The sequence below is a fragment of the Pteronotus mesoamericanus genome, unplaced genomic scaffold (genome assembly GCF_021234165.1).
Source record: "Pteronotus mesoamericanus isolate MK-2021 breed Mesoamerican mustached bat unplaced genomic scaffold, CSHL_Meso_final scaffold_167, whole genome shotgun sequence".
Taxonomy (NCBI): domain Eukaryota; kingdom Metazoa; phylum Chordata; class Mammalia; order Chiroptera; family Mormoopidae; genus Pteronotus; species Pteronotus mesoamericanus.
This window is the reverse complement of record NW_026555308.1, coordinates 12322146-12345725: the sequence shown is the minus strand read 5'-3', so window position 1 is coordinate 12345725 and position 23580 is coordinate 12322146. Positions and strand designations below refer to the sequence as shown.

Here is a 23580-nt window from a genome sequence, read left to right as displayed (position 1 = left end):
GCCGTCGCCAGCCTTTTTGGCACCGGGGACCAGTTTCGTGGAAGACAATTTTTCCTGCTGTGCAACCTGGACCTAACAGGCCACGAACCAGTACCGGTCCACAGCCCAGGGGTTGGGGACTCCTGGGTTAGGGGACATCTGTGAAATGGGGGTTGGGGGATGATCCCAACTGCTTTGAAAACTCCCAGTGGTCGGGCCACACCCTGAACCAATTAAATCAGACACTGGGAGTAAGACCCAGGCATCAGCATTTTCTTTTAAAACTCTCCAGGTGATTCCGGTGTGATTGCTTGACTCCAGGTGAGTCAAAATTAGGAACCAGTGGTCTTGGGAGAACTGGCAACCCAGTAAAAATGGGTAAGTTTCACTGCCTTCAGTCTCTGGCTGCTGTCAGACAGGGTTCAATCAGGGAAGCAGGACCACCATGAGTTATGAGACAAGGAATGTATTGTAGGAGTTAGACCTTCCACATTTGTGGGAGGAACAGAGGAGTCACCAGTCAGGCGCTCTGACAAGTCAGGCACCTACAGCTAGCAACATGGGGCCACAGAGGCGAGCAGGTGCACAGGTCTATAGGAGGCTGTTGCCTAGTTTGCCAAGTGCCTGGAAGACATGGGGGTGGTGGTTGGTCATCAGACCTGGTGGTCAGGAAGACAAGCTGGATGGAAGGTGAAAGACAGTGAGGACAAGCTGGAACCTCTGTGGTCCTGTCTGGTTACCTCCAATCTAACCAGGGGCCCTCAAAGCAGCCCTCTGCTGCTTCCCTTCTGCCTCCCAGCTCGCCCACCTTTAACCACGACCAGACAGGGGAAGGGATTCTGGGAAAGAGAGCTCTCAGCATAGCTAAGTTTTTGATAGAACATTCCAGCACAAATTCCAGCACAGAAATCTACTCAAGCTCACTTGATGAAAAGATAGTTTAGTAAAGGTATAAGGGAATAAAAATGGGAATAAATGTTACTACCTTACCATTTGGTACCCAAATTTATCTTGGGGAAGACATGGTTTTTGCTTAGAATCATACCTTGACAAACACCTGGGGTAGTGTTCCTGAGAGTTCAAGACAGTTTTGGTACCACAGCTCCCTAGGAGAGAGTGAACCACTCTGCATTAGACAGGGAGAGGACTCTGTCTACTTGGAATAAGGTAACATAACAGACATAAACCAGAGCGAGGAAGGTGGTGATCCTGGGCTCTGTGGGTGGATAAAAGGCAAAGAAAAAAGGAGCTGTCTTGGCACAGGGTGGTAAAAAGGACCTTGTTAGCCAGGAATGTCAAATGTGGATTTTAAAATTGTTTGCTGTGAAGAGCTCAGTGCAACCCCTTTCTGTGGTCCTTGGTTCTGACTCCTCAAATGACCTGTAGGAATAGCACAGGGTTTTATTTTATTTTGCTGTAATGGAACCTGGTGAAGTATAGGAGTTTCATACACACATGGAGTAGGGTACAGATCTCAGGAAACCAAGCCTAGAAGCAGAGAAAACCTGAGAATGGAACCTCCTGGAAATTCAGACATTTCAGTGGTGGATTTTGGATTTCCCCAGGCTGTGGCAACATGGGTGGGAGGCATTTCTCCATGGGGTCTGGAGAGAGTCTTGTCTTATACTCAACGCAGGGTCATATGGACAGACACAGTTCAGCTGGGCTGCTTGGGGACTGGAACAGGAATGTCATGGCCAGGTCCATTCTCTGCTTTGGGGGGGCCACATCTCTCTTGTTTGCTACTCTTGAAGCAGATGTGCTATTCATCTCCTTCCCTCCAAAGACAGTTTCCTCTGCTCATCCACAGTCTTTGGTTTGCAAATCTCCCATCACCTGTCCCAATCTCTTTGTAGCGCCAGAAACAGACTCTGATTGGCCCAGACTGAACCAATCTGGACCAATCAGCTCTGGCCTAGAGGAAAAGCATGAGTGAGAAAGGTAGGAACCCCTCATACCCCAGGACTGATTCTCTGAGGAGGAGGAGCAGTGAGTAGGGAGGTAATGACTGGCCCTGGATGAACACAGCAACGCCAAGCCCTGGGGTCGGCGGCTGGAGCTACAATCCCAGCCCTCCTAATTTTTAGCTGGGTGACCTTGGGCAAGTCTCCCAACATCTGTGAAATTCAATTTCCTCATCTGTCAAATGTGGCTCATAATAGTATCTGTGATGAAGATGAGATCAGGGGATCCATATAAAAATTTAGCACTGTATTTGGCATATGCAAGTGCTCAAGAGATGTTAGATAAAAATAATAATGATGATAACTTTAAGAACTGACCATAATATCTCAGCACTCCTACCTCACTGCCCATCTGAAGCTTCCATCTACCACACAAAAATCATCCAGCTTTTGTCTCCTCTCCTGGATGCAAATGGGGCAGAGCCTTCATCCATACTACTCATTGCTACATTCCCTGGACCTGGCACATGGCAATTCTACCATAGATGCTTATTGAATGAATGAATGAATATAGAAATGCTCGAATGTTCCCAGGTATGAAAACTCATCGCATCTCAAGATTCCAACTCTTTATAGCTCCAAGTATTTGGAAAGGCTTCACTTATGCTGAGATAGGAATCTGATTCACCGTGGCATCTGATCTAGTTCCACAAAAAAGAAACAAATTCCCTCTTCCACACAACAATCCTTTGATGTTTCAAGAGATCTCATGTGCCCCTTGAGAATTCTCCTCTCCAGCCTTACATCCTTGTCCTGGAAGAGATTTTCATGCCGCCTTCCAATTTCTTCCCTTCCCCGGTGTTCACTCTTCAAAATAAGTAACGTACTACAAAAATCAAGAGCCTGGGCCCAGTATCTGCTCTTACCAATGCATTTGTTAATTTCCAAGCTCAATTTCTTACTGAAGGAAAGGAAAGGAAAGGAACATATAATGAGCACTTACATTGTGGCGGGCACTTAATATACATGGTCTCTTTTATTCCTCATAACCACTCCTTGAGAGATTGGATGCATTCCCATTTGATAGATGAGGCAACTGAGGCTCAGAGAAGTGAAGGTATTTGTCCGAGACTGTAAAGCCTATAAATGTCAGAGCTAATTCAAATGTAAGTGTAATCTAATCTGAAGCATGTGCAGGTTTCTGTTTTTATCAGAAAGCAACCCTGTCATCGCTTCTTGGCCTTTTGGCTAAGATCAAGTGCAGAAAGCAACCCTGTCAAAGACCAAAACATCTAGTGATGAAAAAGTAGGCTGCCCTTCCTTTGGCAGAACCCGGCCAGAAATGTCTTAGATGGACCTAATTGAATTCAAAACCCGTTAGGATTTTAGGAGGCTGAAGGCAGAGGACCAAGAGTGGGCCAGGATCCCAGGAGAAAAAAAACCCAACAACTACGTAACTGATCATTCAATGAAAAGCAGCCAATTAAGTAATGTGAAAGATGTAAATCACATTATTGTCTTAATGCATGACTGGGGCCACCCATGCTTATGTAGCGCTAAAACACCACGGCATCTCTGCTAAATTATTTATGTCTTTCTCCACTCCCATTTCTATTCGAGCGTCCTGTCCCCTGAAACATCAAGAGAAGAGCTGGCTCTTATCTGAAGAGAAATGTGGAAATGAGGCCCAGTTAAGGATTATCTGATTCTGGACTAAGCACAGAGCAAAAACCTGAGCCCTCAGTTGGGACCATGAAGTGAAATGGACAAGCACTTTTCAACCTCTGCTGCCACTCAAATCAGCAATTTTCCAGGAACAAGCAGTCAGGACTCTGTACATGCATCATTGAGAACCTCAATATCTCTCTCTTTCTCTCTCTCTCAAGCTCCCTCTATGTTTTTTCTTTGAGAGATTTCAAAGAATGATGACAACTCAGCATGAAATGAAGCAATGTTTGTTCTCTACACGGTGTCTGCTGCTCAGCCTTGCAGTGGTATCTCTGTCCCTGTCACCGGGAGTCCAGGTCTGGGCTTGGCCCTTAAATGAATTGCTGTAGCCACTGTGGGCAGCTGAACGGTGTCTCTCAAAGATATCTGCATCCTCATCCCCGCAATCTGTGAACATGTTACCTTATAGGAAAAAGCGGTTTTGCATGTGTGATTAAATTAAGGAATTTGAGGTGGGAGATTATCCTGGATTATCCAGGTGGGCCCTAAATGTAATCACAAGTGTCCTCTTGTAGGAGGAAGGCAGAGGGAGTTTTGACACAGAAGACAGAAGGCGATGTGATGATGTAGGCAGAGGGAGAGATTTGGAGATTCCATTCTGCGATCTCTGAGAGAGAGAAAGGGACCAAAGCAAGGGAATGTAAGAAATGCAGCTCTAGATGCTGGAAAAAATCAAGCCTCCAGAAGGGAACCTGGTTCCACAGACGTCTGGATGTCAGTGAAACCAAGTTCAGACTTCTGGCCTCCAGAACTATAAAAGAGTAAGCATGTGTTACTTTAAGACACCAACTTTGTGGGTAGTTTGTTACAGCAGCCACAGAAAACTCAAAGACTCCGTGAAGTGCCTATAATGCAAACTGCTGTGGTGCGCTGTCACTCTGTGGGAATATTATGGGCTGGACCCACAATCTACCCTAACTGTCAGAGGGCCAGGCAACTCCCAACACTCAGACTTGCCAGCTCCAGAACTCTTACAATGGCTCAGACCCTGGAAAAGCAAGAAAACGAACTGTTGTTCATTTATTAGGTAAATATTTGCCAGCCGCCTACTCTGAGTTTGGCCATGTGTTGGGTGCCCCAACATCGTTGAGAGGGAACACAGCTGAGCGTCTGCCCTCATCAAGGCCAGCATCTAGTTGGTGAGACCAATGTCGAACACATACACCAATGGACATAGGTGGCAAATTGAGAGTGGTCAAGGATGGCATCTAATTTTGGAATCTGGTGTTTAGACAGGTAGAGATGGTGGTGCTGAGTCACTTGCTAAGTTTGGAGGGGAGGGGTATGGGGGTGCAGGGGGATCATGAGCTTGGACCTGGACATGCTGAGTTTGATGTATCTGAGACATTTCAGTGAAGGTGTCAGATGTTATAAACTTCCCCTTCTTTTTAGCATTTCTCTCTTTAAAATGTGTTTGTGTCCAAAAACACAAATACTGTATGATTTCACTTCTGTGAGGTACTTAGAGTAGTCAAAATGATAGAGACAGAAGGTAGAATGGTGATTGCCAAGGGCTAGGGAAGAAGGAAATGATTAATCAGTACAGTTTCAGTTTTGTAAGTTGAGAAGAATTCTGAAAATGGATGGTAGTGATGGTTGTATAACATTACAAATGTTCTCCATACCAACAAACTATACACTTAAAAATGGTTTCAATGGTAAATTTTATGTTAAGTGTATTTAACAACAATAAAAACATTGGAAGAAATACAGAAGGGCGCAAAAATAGGTTTACAGTTATGAGTATACAAAATACAGTTTATTCTTGTATTATTTGTTAATTATAGTATTATTTTCCATACAAACAACTGTAAACTTATTTTTGCCCACCCCTGTATGGGTGTATTTGTGTTTGTATGCATGTGTTTGTGAACCATATTAAAAAGTGTGCATAAAATGCATATACACAGTTTATGGAACAAGAAACAGTTATGTTCTCATCATTCAGCTTAAGTAATAACCTGTATATCCCCCTTAGAAATCCTGCAAAATTCCCTTCCCTTGTATTTTTCTCATTCCCTCAGAGGTAAGCCCTATGCTGAGTTTGTGCTAATGGTTTTTACTTGTAAAGTTATCCATCCCTATATGAATGCCTGCACAACTACATTTGTTAGTTTTACATATTTTGACCTTTACATAAATTTTTTGCTCAACATCTTGGTTTTGAGATTCATCCATGTTAATGCCCATAGTCCGTTCATTTTTCACTGCTGTATAGTATTCCATAGCATGCCTAGACCACAACTGATTTGCCCTTTTCTACTGCTGATAAACATTTGAATTTCAAGGTTTTTTTCTCTTACAAACAAAGCTGCTATAAACATTATGGAATATGCCTTCTGATGTTTGTGTGTGAGAGTTTCTTCAGGGAAATAATGCCCAATAGAACTTTCCATGATGATGGGAATGGTCTACAAAAATGTGTGCTCTCCAGTGGGTACCCACTAACCACAGCTGAGAAATGAACACTTGAAATGTGGCTAGGACTACTGAAGGGCTGCATTTTAAGTTTCATTTAATTTAAATTGAAATAGCCACACAAGGCTAGTGTTTATCTAATTATACAAACCAATTTTAGAGAATACCCAGGAAAGAAACTCCTGGGTGTGAAGTAAGAATATGTTTCTCTTTACTAGATAATGAAGTGCCAAAGCTGTTTTACCAAAACAGAGAGCCAATTTCCCTTTATCTTAATCAGTCTTTTCCAACTTGCCAGGTCTTTGCTAGCCAGATAAAGTATTCAGATGGAAATTTCTGAGAATACATGGGGCTGTATTAGTCAGGGTTATCCAGAGAAACAGAACCAAGAGGATACATATATAGAAAGAATTATTACTAGGAATTGAGTCACAGGATTATGGAGGCTTACAGGATTAAGGAGAAGTCCCAAGATCTACAGCTGGCAAACCAGGGATGCAGGAGAGAGTATGTTGTAAATTCCAGTCCAAAAGCTAGCAGGTTTAAGACCCAGGAAGAGTTGATTTTTCAGTTCAAGTCCAAAGGCAGCAAAGATGCATGTTCCAGCTCAGCAGTTAGGCAGGCAAAATTCCCTCTTACTCAACCCTTTTGTTCTGTTAAGATCTTCAACTGATTGGATGAGGCCCACACCCACTGGAAAGGGTAGATTTTTCTCAGCCTACAGATCCAAACGTTAATTTTACACAGAAACACTGTCATGGACTCACCCAAATTAATGTTTAGCTAAATGTCTGAGCACCCCGTGACCCAGTCAAGCTGACACAATATTGACCATCACGAGAGCCTGATATGGTGAGTTTCCTCCCAGCTCACCAGAACCCAGGAATTTCAAAGGAGATCCTTGGAGTCAAGAGAATGCACCACATTTATGGTAAGACGGAGCTCCCAGAGAAAGGAATTTCCTTTCCTGAAACTTGTTCTGAGTGCAAAAGGCAACTTGGAACAGCAGAAGCTTGTCCAGTGGTAGATACATCTTTCTCCTTTTCATAGCCCTGATACCCACCTCATCCCTTCCTCCCAGTACACTTAGAAATTCAGGAGGGCCTTTCTTCTCTCTAATCTCTCCAACCCTTTCCTCTTCCCTTGAGGCTTCCTTCCTCCATTTCTTCCCCAGCTCCCCAAATATATCATATATTTTGTCTAAGACAAATTGCTTTCTAGATTTTTTACAGTTAAAGGCCTCTCTTCCCACCTGATATGTACAGAGGCTCTGGCAACAATGACCTGTTCTAAGGAGAGTCTATTTAAAACCCAGAGTGCAACCAGTGTGACTCAGAACTCGCAAATATGGCTGAGAGCTGTCAAGTTCCATAAACACACATGTTTCATTTTGCCCCAGCTTGAAGCTTTTCCTAATAGACTTTAGAATTGTTAAATCATTAAAGGGAAAAGAAAAATGCAAGTATATAAAAAAATTGTAAATAATATTGTAATAAAGTCAGGGCCCCATGGTAGAACTGGACTTGATGGTGGAGAGCCACTCCCCAGCTTCTCAGGAGGGGAGAGCTTTCTGGGTTTTCTCTGGATATGACTAGGCCACGTTGATCCCCTACTCTCCCTCAAAGCACAGTGCTAACTGTTAAAAGAGGGAAGGGAATTTTGATTTGCTTACTTCCTAGAAGGAGCCATCTCCTTCATGTGTCCTCCCTTTTCGTCCCTTGCTACAACGCTGCCCCGGAAACAATTTGTCCCACTATACAGATGGATAAAACTGAAGCTGGAACAGGGAAAAAGATTTGCTCCAGGCCACACAGTTGGTAAGAAGAACTGGAACTGAAAACCAGCTGAGAGACCCCATAGCATCATGGCTGAGATCTTGGGCTCTGGACCCAGAATACCTGGGTCACAGCATTGTCTGCTATTGAATGGAACCTGTGCAACCCTGTGGGTAAGTTACTTGACCATGCTGTGCCTCAGTTTCCTCACCTATAAAATGAGAGCATGTTGTCTGCCTAGATGGTTGAACTGAGTATTAAATGAACCTATGCATGTTAAAAGCTTAGGACATCCTCCAGCATAGCAAGAATTTGAAAAGCTGCTATTTACAACTTAGGCTGGGGTAGGCGCTTTCTACCACCCCAGCCTAAATCTCTGCCAGGTTCTAGGGCCTAACCTCTTCACCATATTTTTTACTTTTTTTTTAGTTTTTTAAAAGGTTTTATTCATTTATTTTTAGAGAGAGGGAAAAGGAGAAAGAGAGGGAGAGAACCATTAATGTGTGGTTGTCTCTCACACGTCCCCAACTGGGGGCCTAGCCCGCAACCCAGGCATGTGCCCTGACTGGGAATCGAACTAGTGACGCTTTGGTTCACAGGCCGGCTCAATCCACTGAGCCACACCAGCCAGGGCCATACTTTGTGCTTCTTAATAAAATGAATTCACTGAGGTCTCAGCCTAGGCTCTGAAAAGATTGGACCTCAAGGGCTGTGCTCCTGAAATCTGCCCTTTGCATGTCCGCCTCCCCTGCCTGCTGCAGTTCAGACTCTCACCGATCAAACGCCACCACGGCCCAGAGCAAGCTGAAAGACAGCGCACACTATTCCTTTTATGAAAATCCAGCAAGCGGGTATAAAATGAAGATAACCACCTCCCACCACTGTTCAGAGGCCAAATATTTCTAATTATCTGAAACCAAGGTAAACGGCAGGATCAGGGTATTCGGAGGACGCAGAAGAGCAGAGGCGGGCGACCGCAGGAGGAGTTATGAAAAGCTAATGGTGTGATTCAGTGCTGGAATTAGGGTGAGAAAACGCTTCTGAGGTTGCTGACAGCCTCCAAAGGACAGGATGGTGAGAGGCACGGAGATGGGGCAGCTGTGGGAGGGACCAGGAGGTGGGCATCCAGGAGGGTCAAGGATGGAACAAAGCAGGCATCAAGCTTTATCTCTTAGACATTTGATGCCTATTACAGAGGTGGTTTTGTGATACTGAGGGTTTATTGACTCATTCAAATGAGGGTCGTAAAATTGCCACACTTGAAGAGGGAGAGCTCTATATGCCAGTTAGCAACTTAGAAACCAGAGGACAAGTGAAGGAAAGGCAACGAGAAGATGCACTCTGTGTGCAGAGTAAGGACTTGTGCCAGCTGCAGTCACTCATAACCCTTCTCCAAACCTGACCTCCTAGGCCTTATCCAGGGCAAGCAGGTATGCTGGAGGTGCTCCTGGTCTGTCCTTCCATTAGTAAGCACTTTCCATAGGTTATATAAAAAGTGTATGAGGGGCCTAGCACAGGGCTGGGCCCACAGTAAGCGTTCAATAAATGTGGACTGTCAGGGTCCCTGAGAACTCTTATAGGAATAGGATACTACAACGAACCTTATCTTTCCAAGTTGGAGTTCATTGTTTTAGGCTCCAAACAAATCGTTTATCTCCAGAGAAAGGGTGTGTAACAGTCCAAAGCCATACTCAGTAGAATCCTCACCATTTACACTACACTTAATTCAAGATGCTAGATCAAGACAAAACCCAATGTGGGATTGTAGGATTGCGGGCATCCAGGAGTGTGTTTGTGCATTCTAGAAGAGCTGGACAAAGAGAAAAAGGGTCCTTGTATTGGGAGTAAAGATAATAAACTAAGGTTAAGAGCTCTGCCTCTGGGACAGACACCTGGGGTTCAAATCCTAGTTCTGCTTCATACCAGTCAGTGACCTTGAAAAAGCTATTTTTACCTCTCTAATCTGTTTCTTTACCCATAAGGTAGAAGGTATAGAGCTCACCCCCTCAGGGTTCTCGTGACAATTCAGTTAACTAAAATAAGGGAGCTAATGCACACAGTACCTTATTGGTTTGGTGCCCTTGATAAACCAGTCATGTGCATCCACCAGGAAGGGGACAGCCTGGATGACCACTGACCCCACTTCTCATGAGTTCACCCTGTTCCCTAGGAATGGGTAAATACCCCTTTTCTATTTCCTTACAGTTCTGGCAAGGACATGGAGAGCTATCAGAGGCTGTGAGTCCCAGCGGAAAGGACAAGGCAAGAAAGGGGAAACCCATGAAAGAAGAATGCTGAACACCGGGTGTGTTGGGACAGCAGCCATTAGACTCGTTTTTAAAAGAGTCAACACAGCAGGACACTGTAAAAGTGAGAAGACACCCTCAACCATGAAATATGGTCTGACTCACACAGTCTCCATGGAGCTGATGGACGTTAATGTGACGACTTCAGAGTAGGTATGACAAAACCAATCTCATCCCAGTTATTGACAGCCAGAGTCACTGGGACTGTTTTAGCCAAGGGCTGTCACATTCCTGTCACTCAGAGCTTCCTCATTTGAGCCAGGTAATGCTTAGTATGGTCTGAAATTCTATTTTCCCTCTTTACTGTATGCCAAGGGTTATGTGCGTGTGCACATGTACATGCCTGTGTGTAAAGGAAAGTTGTTGGGGTAAGAATGGAGTGTGAAAGAAATATGTATTACACAATCAACGAATATTAATTCCTTAATAAGTGCCAGGAACTGTTCAAGATGCTAGGAAATACAACAGTGAGGAAGATAGATGAAATTCCTGCCCTCATCAATCTTATACTCTTTAAGGAATTATCTCAGTAGATATTTTCAGAGCTTCCTTTCTTCCATATTTCTTTCCTTCCTTTCTACTCCCTCCCTCTCTCTTTCCTTTCTTTCTTCCTTCCACCCCTCATTCTCTCATTTAATAAATACTCTGGAGTCAGGCTACATTCTAGCTTGGGTACTTACTAGCTCGTGCAACCTAGGGAAAATTTCTTATCCTCTAATTCCCTCTTTTCTAAAACGAAGACAAGAATAGAATCCACCCACGTGATAAGACCTACAGCTATGTGAGGGCCTAGGTCTGAAAAATATCCAGGAAACTGAATTCAAGAATAGCACACATACAGCCTGTTGGCCTGGGAGACCGAGGATGATGGACGAGGCTTTTGTCCAGGTCTGAATGGGTTGTGATCTCTACCCTGGCCATCCTAGAGTCCGTCATGCACCTCTGAGACTGATGAGGTGGGTGCCTCATATGGCAAGGTCACATACTGTACCAGGCTGGACCTGGGCAGTGGGGGCATCGTCTTCATCCACTGCTGTCTGCAGGCTGCTAGGGAGACTCCAGGGACCTGGAAGCTGGCCACTGCCCTTGAGAATGTCTCCAAGCCACTTTCTATATCCTGACTACACAGACATCATTCTATGTCCTTTTGATAATTTGATTTATTCAAGCATCTACGGTTGGCATTTGTCCCTAAGTGGTTAAACGCATGGGCATGATGAGGAAATTCAGTGAGGTCACGAGTCAAGAGCTTAGTGCAGCGCTTGGCCCAGAGCTAGAGCTTACATGTTAGCTATTGCTGTCATTGAGCACTTGCTATGTGTCAGGCATATACCAGATGCTGGGGATAATGCATACGCGTGCACGCACACGCAAGGCAAAGGTCAGTAAATGCAAAGAGACAGCCTTTGTTCTTGCAGCAACAAAAGCAGCCTCTGGCCCCTCTTAAGCACCTGCGAGTTTCTGTAACTTAAAGAAGGATTCATATTCTCAGTTTTCCTTTTAAAACACAGGGCGGGTATTGTAAATGCCAGTGACGTGCTTTTTTAAAGATAGTATTTATTTTTTAGAGAGAGGGTAAAGGAAATAGAAAGAGAAGGAGGGAAACATCAATGTGCGAGAGAACTATCGATCAGTTGCCTCTCACATGCCCCTAACTGGAGACCTGGCCCACAACCCAGGCGTGTGCCCTGACCAGAAATCAAACCTGCGACCTTTAGGTTTGCAGCACAATGCCCAGTCCACTGAGCCACACCAGTCAGGGCTCCAGTGATGTACTTTTGATGTTAGAAACAATCTAGAGACAAGAACAGTATCTTGATTATAGTTTTAGAACTGAGTATAAAAACTATTCTCTTTGAGAACGAAAAGGGTAAAAACTGGAAACAGAAAACAGATGCAAAAGCAAGACCCACACACTAATTTAATCATCTTTTATAGGGAGAATTAGTACTTCCTGACAAATGTTTATATATTAATAAATAAAAGAACAGTCATAAAACTATCCACCAGAATTACTAAAAACCAACAGTATTAACACAGGTCACTTCTATGAATTAGAATTAAAGATAAAATGGAGGAAAACTTTTAATCTTCACATATACGGTATGTAGCATTTATAGACTATCATAATCCCAAACCTTGTTACCACTGAACTCTCAAGTTATTTCATATTCACCAAAACGTGGAGAGCCGGCGGCCCCCTTCAACCCAATGGCCATCCATAAAGAGGAGCAGCATGGAGATTTCAGCATTTCCCCAGATCAGTCCTATACTTGGATTGTCACTGTTTTTTATGCAGGGTGACTGTACCTACCCATTACTTGAATTCAGCAACTGCAGATATGCAGGTGAGCGCCAAGTCTCTATCTCTAGTTCAGTGGTTTCCCCTACACTTCACACTCAGAAACAAAACTTCCTGCCACTAATCTTGATTTGGGTAACTCCCAGGCACCCAAATTGGCAATGAGGTTGCCAAGATTGGACAAAGTCATTATGTCCAATCTTGGCAACCTCAGTTGTTAGAATCACCTGACCTCGTAGAACATGTGATCTGAGTTGATATTTCTCCCATACATACAATACTTCAAATTCTTTAAAAACAAAACATGAGGTGGGAGGAATTACTTCCAAACACTTATCTATTTGTTCTCTTATTCCCAGATGAAAGGGAGGATGCTTCTTATCTGTAAAGTGGAAGATATTCTAGAACCTTCCTCTGAGGGCTCCTGTGAGAAGGGATTGTGCACCTGCTCTCAGCACAAGGTCCGGCCCATGCAGAGAGCTACACAAATAGCTGCTGTTAATATGGCAGTCCATTTCGTGGGGTGAGAAATGTCGTAAAATGCAGTTGTGAGAATAGGGGTTGCTTTTTTTTAATTTTGGAAATTAATTAATTTATTTTTGGTAATACTAAATTTACATTATTCAAGAATTTTTAAATATATAAAAAGATATTCTGTAATGAGAACATGGGTTTTGAAAGCAGGAGGAGCTGGGTCTGCCTTCTAACTCCTGCCCTCCCCTCAATGGCTAGCTAGGAGGCTCTGAGCAAGTTAACTTACCTGAGCCTCAGTCTCCTCACCTGCAAGATGGAATTATCCCATAACCAGCCTCCTGGAGTTGAGAGATATCAGTGACAGAATGGGTAAGAGGTGCTTAGCACATGCCTGGAGGGTGTGGTGTTGCTGCTTCTTCAAGTGGAGTTTGTGCTGGGAGTTGACAGGCAATATAGGAAATTTTCCTCTTAAATTGTCTGGTTTGGTTTTGTTTTTAAACTCTCAGTTTATCTGCCAGAGCTCAATTTTTAAAATTACTTTCTCTTGAACCCTGGCTGGTGTAGTTCAGTGGATTGAGCGCTGGCCTGCAAATCAAAGGATCACCAGTTCAATTCCCAGTGTAGGGCACATGCCTGGGTTGCGGGCCAGGGCCCTAGTTGGGGGCACGTGAGAGGCAACCACACACTGATGTTTCTCTCCCTCTCTTTCTCCCTCCCTTCCCCTCTCTAAAAATAAATAAATAAAATCTTTTTTAAAAAAATTTGTTTCTCTTGAAAGACTACCTGTAATTCTTCAGGAATGCGCTGCTCTGTGGACAACAGATTTTCAAATCCTGTGGCTCTGAGGTTGCTAAGGATCCCAGAAGAGAGGTATTATTATTCCTTAGCTCATTCAGCTTTTTTTTTTTTTTTTTTTTTTTTAAATCTCAGGTCTAGCTGAATGCAGAGTGTGTGCCTTAATGACACCAGCAGAGGGCCACAACCTCTGGTCCTATCTCTTCTTCCATCTCTCTTCACAATGGTAACACAGAGCCTAGGCTTTGCAGTCAGACCGACCTGAATTCAATCGCAACAGCAGGGCCTTGTTTAAAACACAAGATTATGATACCTACTTCTCTAAGCAGTAGTGAGAATTAAATGAAATTTTTTTTAATGTACCTAATGCTTTTATCACAGTGCCCGACATGCAGTAATAAACAATAAATGTTAGGTTTTCGGGTATCCTCTGACTGAAACCCCCTTCCTTTTCTTGGCTGCTTCCCCAGACACTCACATAAACCTGAGCTCTGACTCCCGTCGAACCAAAACTTCCCGGAGGCGCTGGATTTTCGCCATCTCCAGCTCGATCTCCTCCGGCATCATGGTTGTCTCTGCCATGGAGATGATGTCCAGCTGATCTGTGTGGGAGATACAAAACGCAGGTGTCAAGACCCCTGAGCGTGCACTGGTTTGCAAAGAATTCCGTCATTCCAGGAAACAGACCTGATCCAGTGACCTTCACACATGGCAAAGGCACATGGATCTCAGCCTGCACTGCAAATGTGCGCGCGTGAGAGAAAGCCCTTTGGATACTGGAAAACACATGTTCAATAGGAGCCATGTTACATAGGATGGCAAGCAGAGGCTCAGGGGAGCTCACCAAAACCTGCTCAGGATTGTGTGGGTGGCCTTGACAGCCCTTGCCTGTTCCCAGCTCCTGAGCCTCTGCTCCCCGTGACCACGGTCACTGTGCCCTGTCCCAGCCTCCAAGACCAAGTCCAACTTTAGACAGGAGAAAGTTGTAGAATAATTATTTTATAGTAATACTATTAATTACTATCTTACAGAAATACTAAGTAACATAAGTAGTAGTAACATGAAATAATACATTTGTTGTAGAAAATTCAGATAATACAAATAGGCAAAAAAGAAGGTAAAAAATTGTCTATAACCACACTGCCAAGAGAACTACCACCCACATTTTAATGGACATTCTTCCTGGCTTATAGTTATAGTTATGGTTAGTATATATATTGCCATATTTTAAAAACATATCTAAAACCATATATATTACCACATATACATTACCATATTTATAGAGACAGAAACCATGTATCTGCATATATGCATGAGTATTAATTTGCTTGGGCTACTATAACAAAATACCAGAGGCTGAGCGGCTTGAAGAACAGACATTTATTTTCTCACAGTTTGGGAGACTGCAAGTCCCAGATCAGGTCTTGCAAGGTCAGTTTCTGGGGAGAGTTCTCTTCCTGGCTTGTAGACAGCCCCTTCTTGCCATGTACTTCCCTGGCCTCTTCTCTGTGCACAGAGAGAGAAAGAGGGAGCTCTCTGGAATCTCTTCTTAGAAGAACACTAATCCTATAGGATCAGGGCCCCACCCTTACGATCTCATTTAACCTCAAATCAGACACACTGGGTATTAGGGCTTCAACATATGAATTGAGGCGGGGCAGGGGGTGGGGGATATGATGGCGGGCAGAGATGTGCTGTCCATAACAGTATATATGTATGTGCATGTCTGTGCGTGTGTGTATATGTATTCACACCCACATTTTGCCATGTATAATGTACACCAACATTTTTGTGCACATTGTACATGGGATTATTATACCCATTGTTATACCCATGGTATGTAATCACACCCATGTATAATGTGCATCCTTATTTTTCCCCTCAAAAATTTGGGCAAAAAAAGCACACATCATACATGGCAAAATATGATGTGTGTGTATACGTGTGTGTGTGTGTGTGTGTGTAGTCTGTCCGGAAGGTATCCAGCCATGTAATATGAAAAACAGAGACATTTACTAAAGAAGATACAAGATACAAGAAACATTGTACTTAGGACAATGACACCTCAGTTCCCTTCAAAGTAAGCACAGTGGGACCTCACACAGTTCTTCCAGTCGCCATCAGCTGCCTCATCGTATTTTCCTGAATCTCATCAACGGTCTGAAATTGCTTCCCTTTCAAAGGTGATTTTAATTTTGGAAAAAGCCAAAAGTCACAGGCCGTCAAGTCTGGGCTGTAGGAGGCTGAGTGTCCAGAGTGACTTGATGCTTCACTAAAAATTCTGCATAAAATGTGATGCATGAGTGGGCATGTTGTCTTGATGAAACTGTCAATCACTAGTTGCCCATAGCTCTGGCCTTTTGAATCATCTAAATAGTTTCTGCAGAGGAATGTTCAAGCTTAACACAAAATTTGATGCAGATTTGTTGCTCTACTCACTCAGTCATATTGAATGCAACAGCTACACAGTACACATGCTCACTCAAGGGCGTCTACTGCCCCCACTGACTAGCATGGTGAAGTCATCATTGTTCACACATGTGTATCCCAGTCTACTCTCCTTGGCTGCCAGGTTACATCAATGTCATGCAAACCATTCTCGTTACATTAACAATGGCTGGACTTTTTTCAGACAGACTGTATATATATTACACTGTATATTGCCATTAATACTTTGGTATACATTCTTCCAATGTGTGTGTGCATTAAATTAATTTATATAATTATATATAATAAATGGATGACCATATAATAGGGCAATATATGTTTTATATGTATAACATATATAGACACATACACAAGTATTTTTTAATTGAAGTTATTTGACACACAACATTGTATAAATGTATGCACTCTCATGTTTATTACAGCATTATTCACAATAGCCAAAATATGGAAACAACCTAAATGCCCATCAATATATGTGATATATATACACAACAGAATGTTATTCAGCCATGGAAAAGTAGGATATTCTGCCAAAACACATGGATGGACCTTCAGCACATTATGCTAAGTAAGATCAGTCAGAGAGAGAAAGACAAGTACTGTATGATCTCACTTATATGTGGAATCCAAAAAAGTCAAATTCATAAAAAGCAGAGATGGTTACCGGGGCGGGGGGGGGGATAAAACTGATGTTTAAGGGTACAAACTTGCAACAAGCAATAAATACAATTATTTACCTGTATACCAAAATATTAGTAGTTAAAATGTTAATATATATACAATTATATACATATAAAGTCACCATTTTACAGGTCTGATTTTTGTCATACTGTATAAAGTTAGGGTCTCACATTTTATTACCTGACAACACATCATGAGCATTTTTGCACAGCCTTGGATGTTCCCCCTCAGCAGCAGTGTGAAAGGGTGTGTAGTTTTCTATTTATGGCTGCATAATGAATCACTTCCCCAACCTGCAGACAGTTAGGTTGTTTTCTATTTTCCCCCACTATAAACAGCCCTGTGATGAGCATGGTCAAAGCTAAATCGCTGCATGCATCTAAGAGATTCTTTTAGGCCACATTTCCAGAGGGAATGCCTGTGTTGTAAAGGATGCCTTTCCCAGGTACAGAAGGAGACGTAGGGGAGTGGATGTTGCTCTGCTCTAAGGCCAAACCATATCACTTACATCTGCTAACTCCTTTCACACCTGGCCCCTCAGTTCTGCTACCATGCATTTGTCTTTTTCCTTACATCCCAGCCGGTGATTGGAAAGCTGCTTGCTCTCAGCCTGCCTCCCTTCTACAACCTAGAGCCCTGGCCCAGTATACCTGCCCAGGTACTGTGATTTGCAGGCTTCCCTAAGCCAGCTCCTGCCTGCTTGGATTTCAGAATAGGGTCCACTCCCAAAAGCCAGGGTGACTGCTTTGCCATCCGTGGGAACCTCCTGACCCTGAGTTCTTCACTGGACATCAGATTTTTGGTAAACTGCCATACCCTTCAATCTCCTACCCCCTAACACATAAACTGAAATTACCGGCCTCCCCTCCACCAATCAAAAGGCCTGGCTCAAGGAAGGAGGAAAGGAGGAACAAACAAGATTAAAATATTAACATTAATTGAACATTACTGTGTGCTGGGCTCCAACTAGGCTGGAGGAACAGCTTCAAGGAGCACCAACTCTGGGCACAGGGCAATGTAGGGTTGTGGTGACTTGGGAATGGGAAGTAGGGAGTGTTCTGAAGTCAGATGGCCTAGGTCTGCGTTATAGCTCTGCCCCTCACCAGCCATGTGGCCTTGGACAGTTAGTTAACCTCTCGTGACTCAGTGTCATCCTCTGTAACATGAGTATGCTAAGAGACCCGGCTACGCAGGGCTGTGGTGAGAACTGAATTAACAGAGGCACGCCATGCTCAGTGCATGGTTACCATTATCTTTGTCATCACCACTGGGCCCACTCTAGCATGCCATCTCTTTGTCCTCAACACAAGCCAGCAGGGTAAGGATGTTCTCTTTTTTTACAAATAAGGAAACAAAAACTCAAAGCTGAGTGCATGTCTTCCTCCGAAACGCATACTCCTTGCCTCACCACCAATGGCCTCTGCCCATGCAAGCATTCTAAGTCCAATACCCCTATTCATTCACATCTCAGAGTCCTAGGGCTGCTGTAACAAATCACCACAAACTGGGTGGCTAAAAAACGGGAATTTCTTCCTTTATAGTCCTGGAGGCCAAAGTCCCAAATCAAGGTGTCAACAGGGCCACACTCTCTCCAAAAGCTCTAAGGGAGGATACTTCCTTGCCTCTTTCAGGCTCTGGTGGCTCTTGCAGTCTTTGGCTTGTGGCGGCATCACTCCAGCCTCTGTCTTCATTTTCACATGGCCTTTGTCCTGTAGCTCTGTGAGTGCTCCATCCTTTTCCATCTCATTGGATTTAGAGCACGCACTAGTCCAGTATGACCTCATTTCAATCTTTATTTTAATTGCCTCTGCAGAGACCTATTTCTAAATAAGGTCTGAGGTTCTGGGTGGATATGAATTTTGAAAGAGCACATTTAGCCCACTACAGTGATGAATGGTCACAGGCTTACAAGCTGCCTGACAGTGATGTCACATTCTTCAAGAGCTTTAGTCACTGCACATGGAGCACAGCCCTGGCTGAAGCAGCAGGGATCCCAGGAAGTGGCCAGGGGGTAGGGCATGGTGACAACCAGCTGAGAGCCAGAGTCAAAGATTCTTGATCTGAGGCCAATCACCGGCTATATGTCCTTGAATTACGCCCCTTTTACCACTTGGCTTCATTCTCTTATTTGCAAAATGGAGTTCAATAGCTCTTGTGTGTTAGACTGGACTGAAGGATTTCTATATATTTTATATATATATATATTTTATATATATATTACCTCATTTTATATATACTTTATATATATATATATATATATATATATATATATATATATCCTCATTTAATCATAGTTTTAAAATGAGGAATCTGAAGCTTAGAGAAGGAAAGTACCTTGCCCAACATCACACAACTAGAACATTGCACAGACAGAATTCAAAGCCAGGTCTGTCTCTCCTCCTGTCTCTTTCTCTCTCTTTCCCTTAACCACATTATACAGCCTCCAGGTGAGGATTAAATGCATTTGAGGATGCAAACGTTCATTGTCAATGATCCTGCAGATATAAATGGGTTTCTCACATCATGGTTCAATGGGCAACATGATTTCCATGGGACAAATGCTGAAAATGGCAAAACACCCTGGGACAAAGTGTGTGACAAGAGAATTAATCACACTCCATGGATTGGCATTTTACCTCCGTCCTCGGGGGAGGATGGAGGTGGTGGCACTGCCAGGCTCCAGGTGCCGAGATGAACATTTAGCTTTGACTTTGGGCAGAGAATGAGGCTGATGGATACCTCTGTTAAAAAGTCTCGCTCACAGATGCTTTCCTTCCCCTGGAGAAAGGAGTGAAGCCTCGATCTCAAATCAGATATATGAATTAATTAGAATCCTTTTTCATAGTGAGTGTTCTGTGCCAGGCCCTGTGCCAGGCTCATCATAAGCCAGAGCTCATCTACTCTTCACAACATCCAAGGTCAGGGATTAGCAAGCTACGACCAGGAGCCAAATCCAGTCCCTGGCATGATTTTGTAGGTAAAGTTTTACTGAAATACTGGCCATGCTCATTCACTTACATGTTATTTATGGCTGCTTTTGTACTGCAACTGCAGAATTTGGTAACTGCAACAGAGACCATGTGGCCCACAAAAACCTCAAAGAGCTACTACCTAGCCCTTTACAGAAAAAGTTTGCCAACCCCTGTTCTTGGTAGTAGGTGCTGTAATTTCTCCAGCTTAAAAGTTGGGCGGGGGGGTGAGGGGGCGGGAAGGGGCTTACCCAGTAACAACAATAGCTAACACCTATTGAGCATTTGTCACCTGCCGGCATCTGATTCTCAAAATAGCCCCAGGTGGTAAATACTGGTAGCATCCCCATCTCACAGGTGAGCAATTTGAGGCTCAGGAAAAGGAGTAGGTGATGGGGCTGAGACTTAACACCAGATCTGTCCTACTCCAAAACCCTTGTTGTAATCAGTCATATTCATTTAAAAACTATCTCCCCACTTAAGATGTACCATCATCATCTTAACAATAGAGAGAACTGAATATATTCTATTGCATTAGGTGCACGGAGAGTAAGGGTTCTCAGTCATGAGCAGGCATGGTGATTATCTGGGGAGCTTGTTAAAAAGGCAGGCATTCAACAGCTGCCAATGAATGTGTCCATGAGGAGGACAAATCCTGGAAGGAGACAGATACAGCATTTCAGGCTGGCTACAGAAGACAGTCTCTATGAGGCTGTACTGCATGTTTCCAGGCAGAGCCCAGCTGCTATGTAGACAGAGCAAAGCACTAAGGCACAGAAGTCCCCAGGGCTCCAACTGCCATTGCTGTCACTGAGCTTCCAAGAGCTGAGTCACTTCTGGGGGAAGCAGCAGCTAAATCCATCTTTTTATCCCCAAATGCCACACCAAGGATTTGCATGCCTCAAGAGTGCTGCAGCACCAGCAAACAGGAGCTGAACACTGGGCATGACTGGGACAGCCAGCAGGCTTAGCCATTTATCTTGCAAATTTAAAGCTACCCAGAGACGGGGGCAGAGGAAACAATGGCGGTGGCAATGTGAATGAGGGCTGCCAATTATCTACAATAGAACCTTGTAATTTAAATAGAGCTGAGAAGGGTAAAACTGCTGGGGACCAAAGAGAAGTCTTTCCTGGTCTGTCTTTTCCAACCATAGTTCGCAGTAGGAACATAAGCCCAGGGTCCCCTGAACAACCCCTGCTCTTTTATTCTGCTTCATAACTTGATGTACCTGGAATTCGCTCCAGAGCTCACTCATATTAGACATTTACTGTGAGCCACGCACTATCTTGTCACACTCCCAAATACCTTGGATTAATCATTATCACCCTCCCTTTATAAATTAAGAAGATGAGGCTCAAAGAGATCATAAATGATTGGCCAAAATCACTCAACCTATGAGTGGCAGAGCTGGGACTCAGACCCAGTTGTATATGATTCCAAAGCCCATGCTGTAGGTCAAAGGGCTACAGAACAGCATTTCCATAACCTGAGTCGCTGCACAGAATTCATTACAGCCACGTACCATCTGTTATAAGCTGAATGTTTGTATCCTCCCACCTCAAATTTAATTGTTGAAATCCTAACCCCCAATGTGATCATGTTGGAGGTGGGAGATTTGAGAGGTAATTAAGTTTAGATAAAGTCATGAGGGCGGGGCCCTCATGGTGAAGAGACACAAAAGCTAGCTTCCTCTCTCTGCTCTTCACCGTGTGAGGGCACAACAAGAAGGCAGCCATCTACAAACCAGGAAGAGGGTCCTCACCAAACACTGGATCTGCCAGTGCCTTGATCTTGGACTTCCCAAAGCCTCCAGGCCATGAGAGATAAATGTCTGTTGTTTAAGGCACCCAAATCTATGGTGTTTTGTTACAGCAGCCTGGGGATGCACTGTCTATGCTATCATTTATTCAATATTTCTTTATATTGACTGCAAAAGAAATTCAAATAAACTCCTTAAAGAGAATTTCATATCACAACTATAAGAATAAGTTCCTATCATTTGGCATAATTAGAAAATATCCATAAAAATAAATTCAGCAGTAATTGAATGCTGTTATCAAATTCTGGCTAAACACTAGCCTGCTCTAGGCTCAGACTGAAGCCTAATCTTTCTTTCTTAACAAGGTGGATTAGCAAATCTGAAAAAGTTAGCGAGTGCTAGAAAGGCATTAAAAAGAAACCACCAAATTGAGGCTTTCTTCTCTGGTAATCAGAAAGGTTGATAATGGGAAAAGAGAGTAATTTTCCTGCAATTCAATGTGTAATTCAATGTTGTTTGATGCTCAAAGCATCTGAGTACCACTAGAGTCCCCTCCCACCTCCTGGGAAGGCTGTTGTAGAACGGAATTCCAGCCCTTTGGATTGGAAGGGTCTGAGAGGTCCATTAGGTCAGCCTTACATGCATGTGACACGGGATGTGGAATAACATGACAGAGTGCAGTTCTTAAGGTCCCGTGACAAACAGCAGCGGGCCTAAACTCTTGAGTTCTCACTGGAAATTAAATGAGAACTCAGGCCTGAAGGACAATTCTCAACCATTTATCAAGTTTTTCATCCAAAGATGAATCAGCCCTTCTGAGTCATTATTTCACCCAGCTCACATCACCACAGCAATTAAATGAAGGTGGAACTATTCATTTCAGTCCCACACCATTTATTCAGTGTCCAGCATCCTAAAACATCTTCAGAAGGACACCTGGGAGAAGGGCCACAGTGGCGGCCTCGGAGGATGTAAGGGACTAGGGGCCAGTGCTGGGGAGAATCATCTTCCATCTGATAGGCCCTTTTCTTCTGTTTGAATTTCTTAATAAACTTTTTATTTTGGAATAGTTTCAGATTGCTAGGAAAGTTGTACAGATTCTACTGTGATTCCCTGTATAACCTTCACTTAGTTCCTTCCCACTGCTGTGAACACCACCAAGACGCTGATGCTGGTGCACTACTACTAGCTGCATTGTTTGTATTTTTACCATGGCAGGTGTTCTGTATTCAAGACAGATTTAAAATAACGGAAAAAAGAGAAAAGAAAAAGAGTTAGTGTGTGCAGGCACTGTGGGACCCAATTAAGCCCTTGATGAGGACAAGTGAAGGGGGCAGTTATTAATATGGACTTTGGGGTCTCAGAGCTGGCTCTCACGTTGACCTTGGTTCCATTTGACAACTCTGGCCTCAGTTTCTTCATCTGCAACATCGGGACAATCATACACATCTCTTAGGTAATTTATGTAAGTGCTGGGCACACAGAAAGTTCTCTCCATAGCTCTCTCTTTCTCCCTGTGTAATATTTGCTCTATTTTTCATTTAAATAAATATGCACTAAAAAACTATTTCATGCCAGATACTGCTCTAAGCAACAAGAATGAAATAAAACTGACCAAATCTATGCTCTTGTGGCATTGAACTTCCAGCATGTGGCTTTCATGCCAGAGGGTAAATGTGCTTCAGTGCTCTGTGGCATTGGCTCATGAGCAGCTTCCCCCTGACAGTAGATTTGGACAGATTCTCATTCAGGTCCTAGCTCTACCACCAGTTTTGTGATCTAGACACATTACTTAATATTCCCAAGTCTCACTTCCCGCTTCTGTAAAATGGGACAGTAACTCCTACCTCATTGACTTGCTGCTATGGAGATAAAATAAAATAATGCATCAAGTGCTCAGCGCAGTGCCTGGGTGTGATACAGAGTGGTCAGTATCGTTCTTCCTACCGTCACATTTCCTTTCCCTGGAAGCAACCAGACTAACATGGGGGAGAAAACAAAATCAGGATCATCATATCTAGAAAACAACAGCCTTCTGGTC

General features: G+C 43.5%; 1 protein-coding gene across 1 annotated transcript in view; it reads right to left on the bottom strand.

Moving 5' to 3' along the window:
- BMERB1 (bMERB domain containing 1) overlaps window positions 1–23580 on the bottom strand; it is a 105743-nt gene that overhangs the window by 29627 nt on the left and 52536 nt on the right. Inside the window, exon 2 of the mRNA XM_054589615.1 lies at window positions 14160–14283. Coding sequence (XP_054445590.1) covers window positions 14160–14283 — 124 coding nt within the window. The remainder of the gene's footprint in view (window positions 1–14159; window positions 14284–23580) is intronic.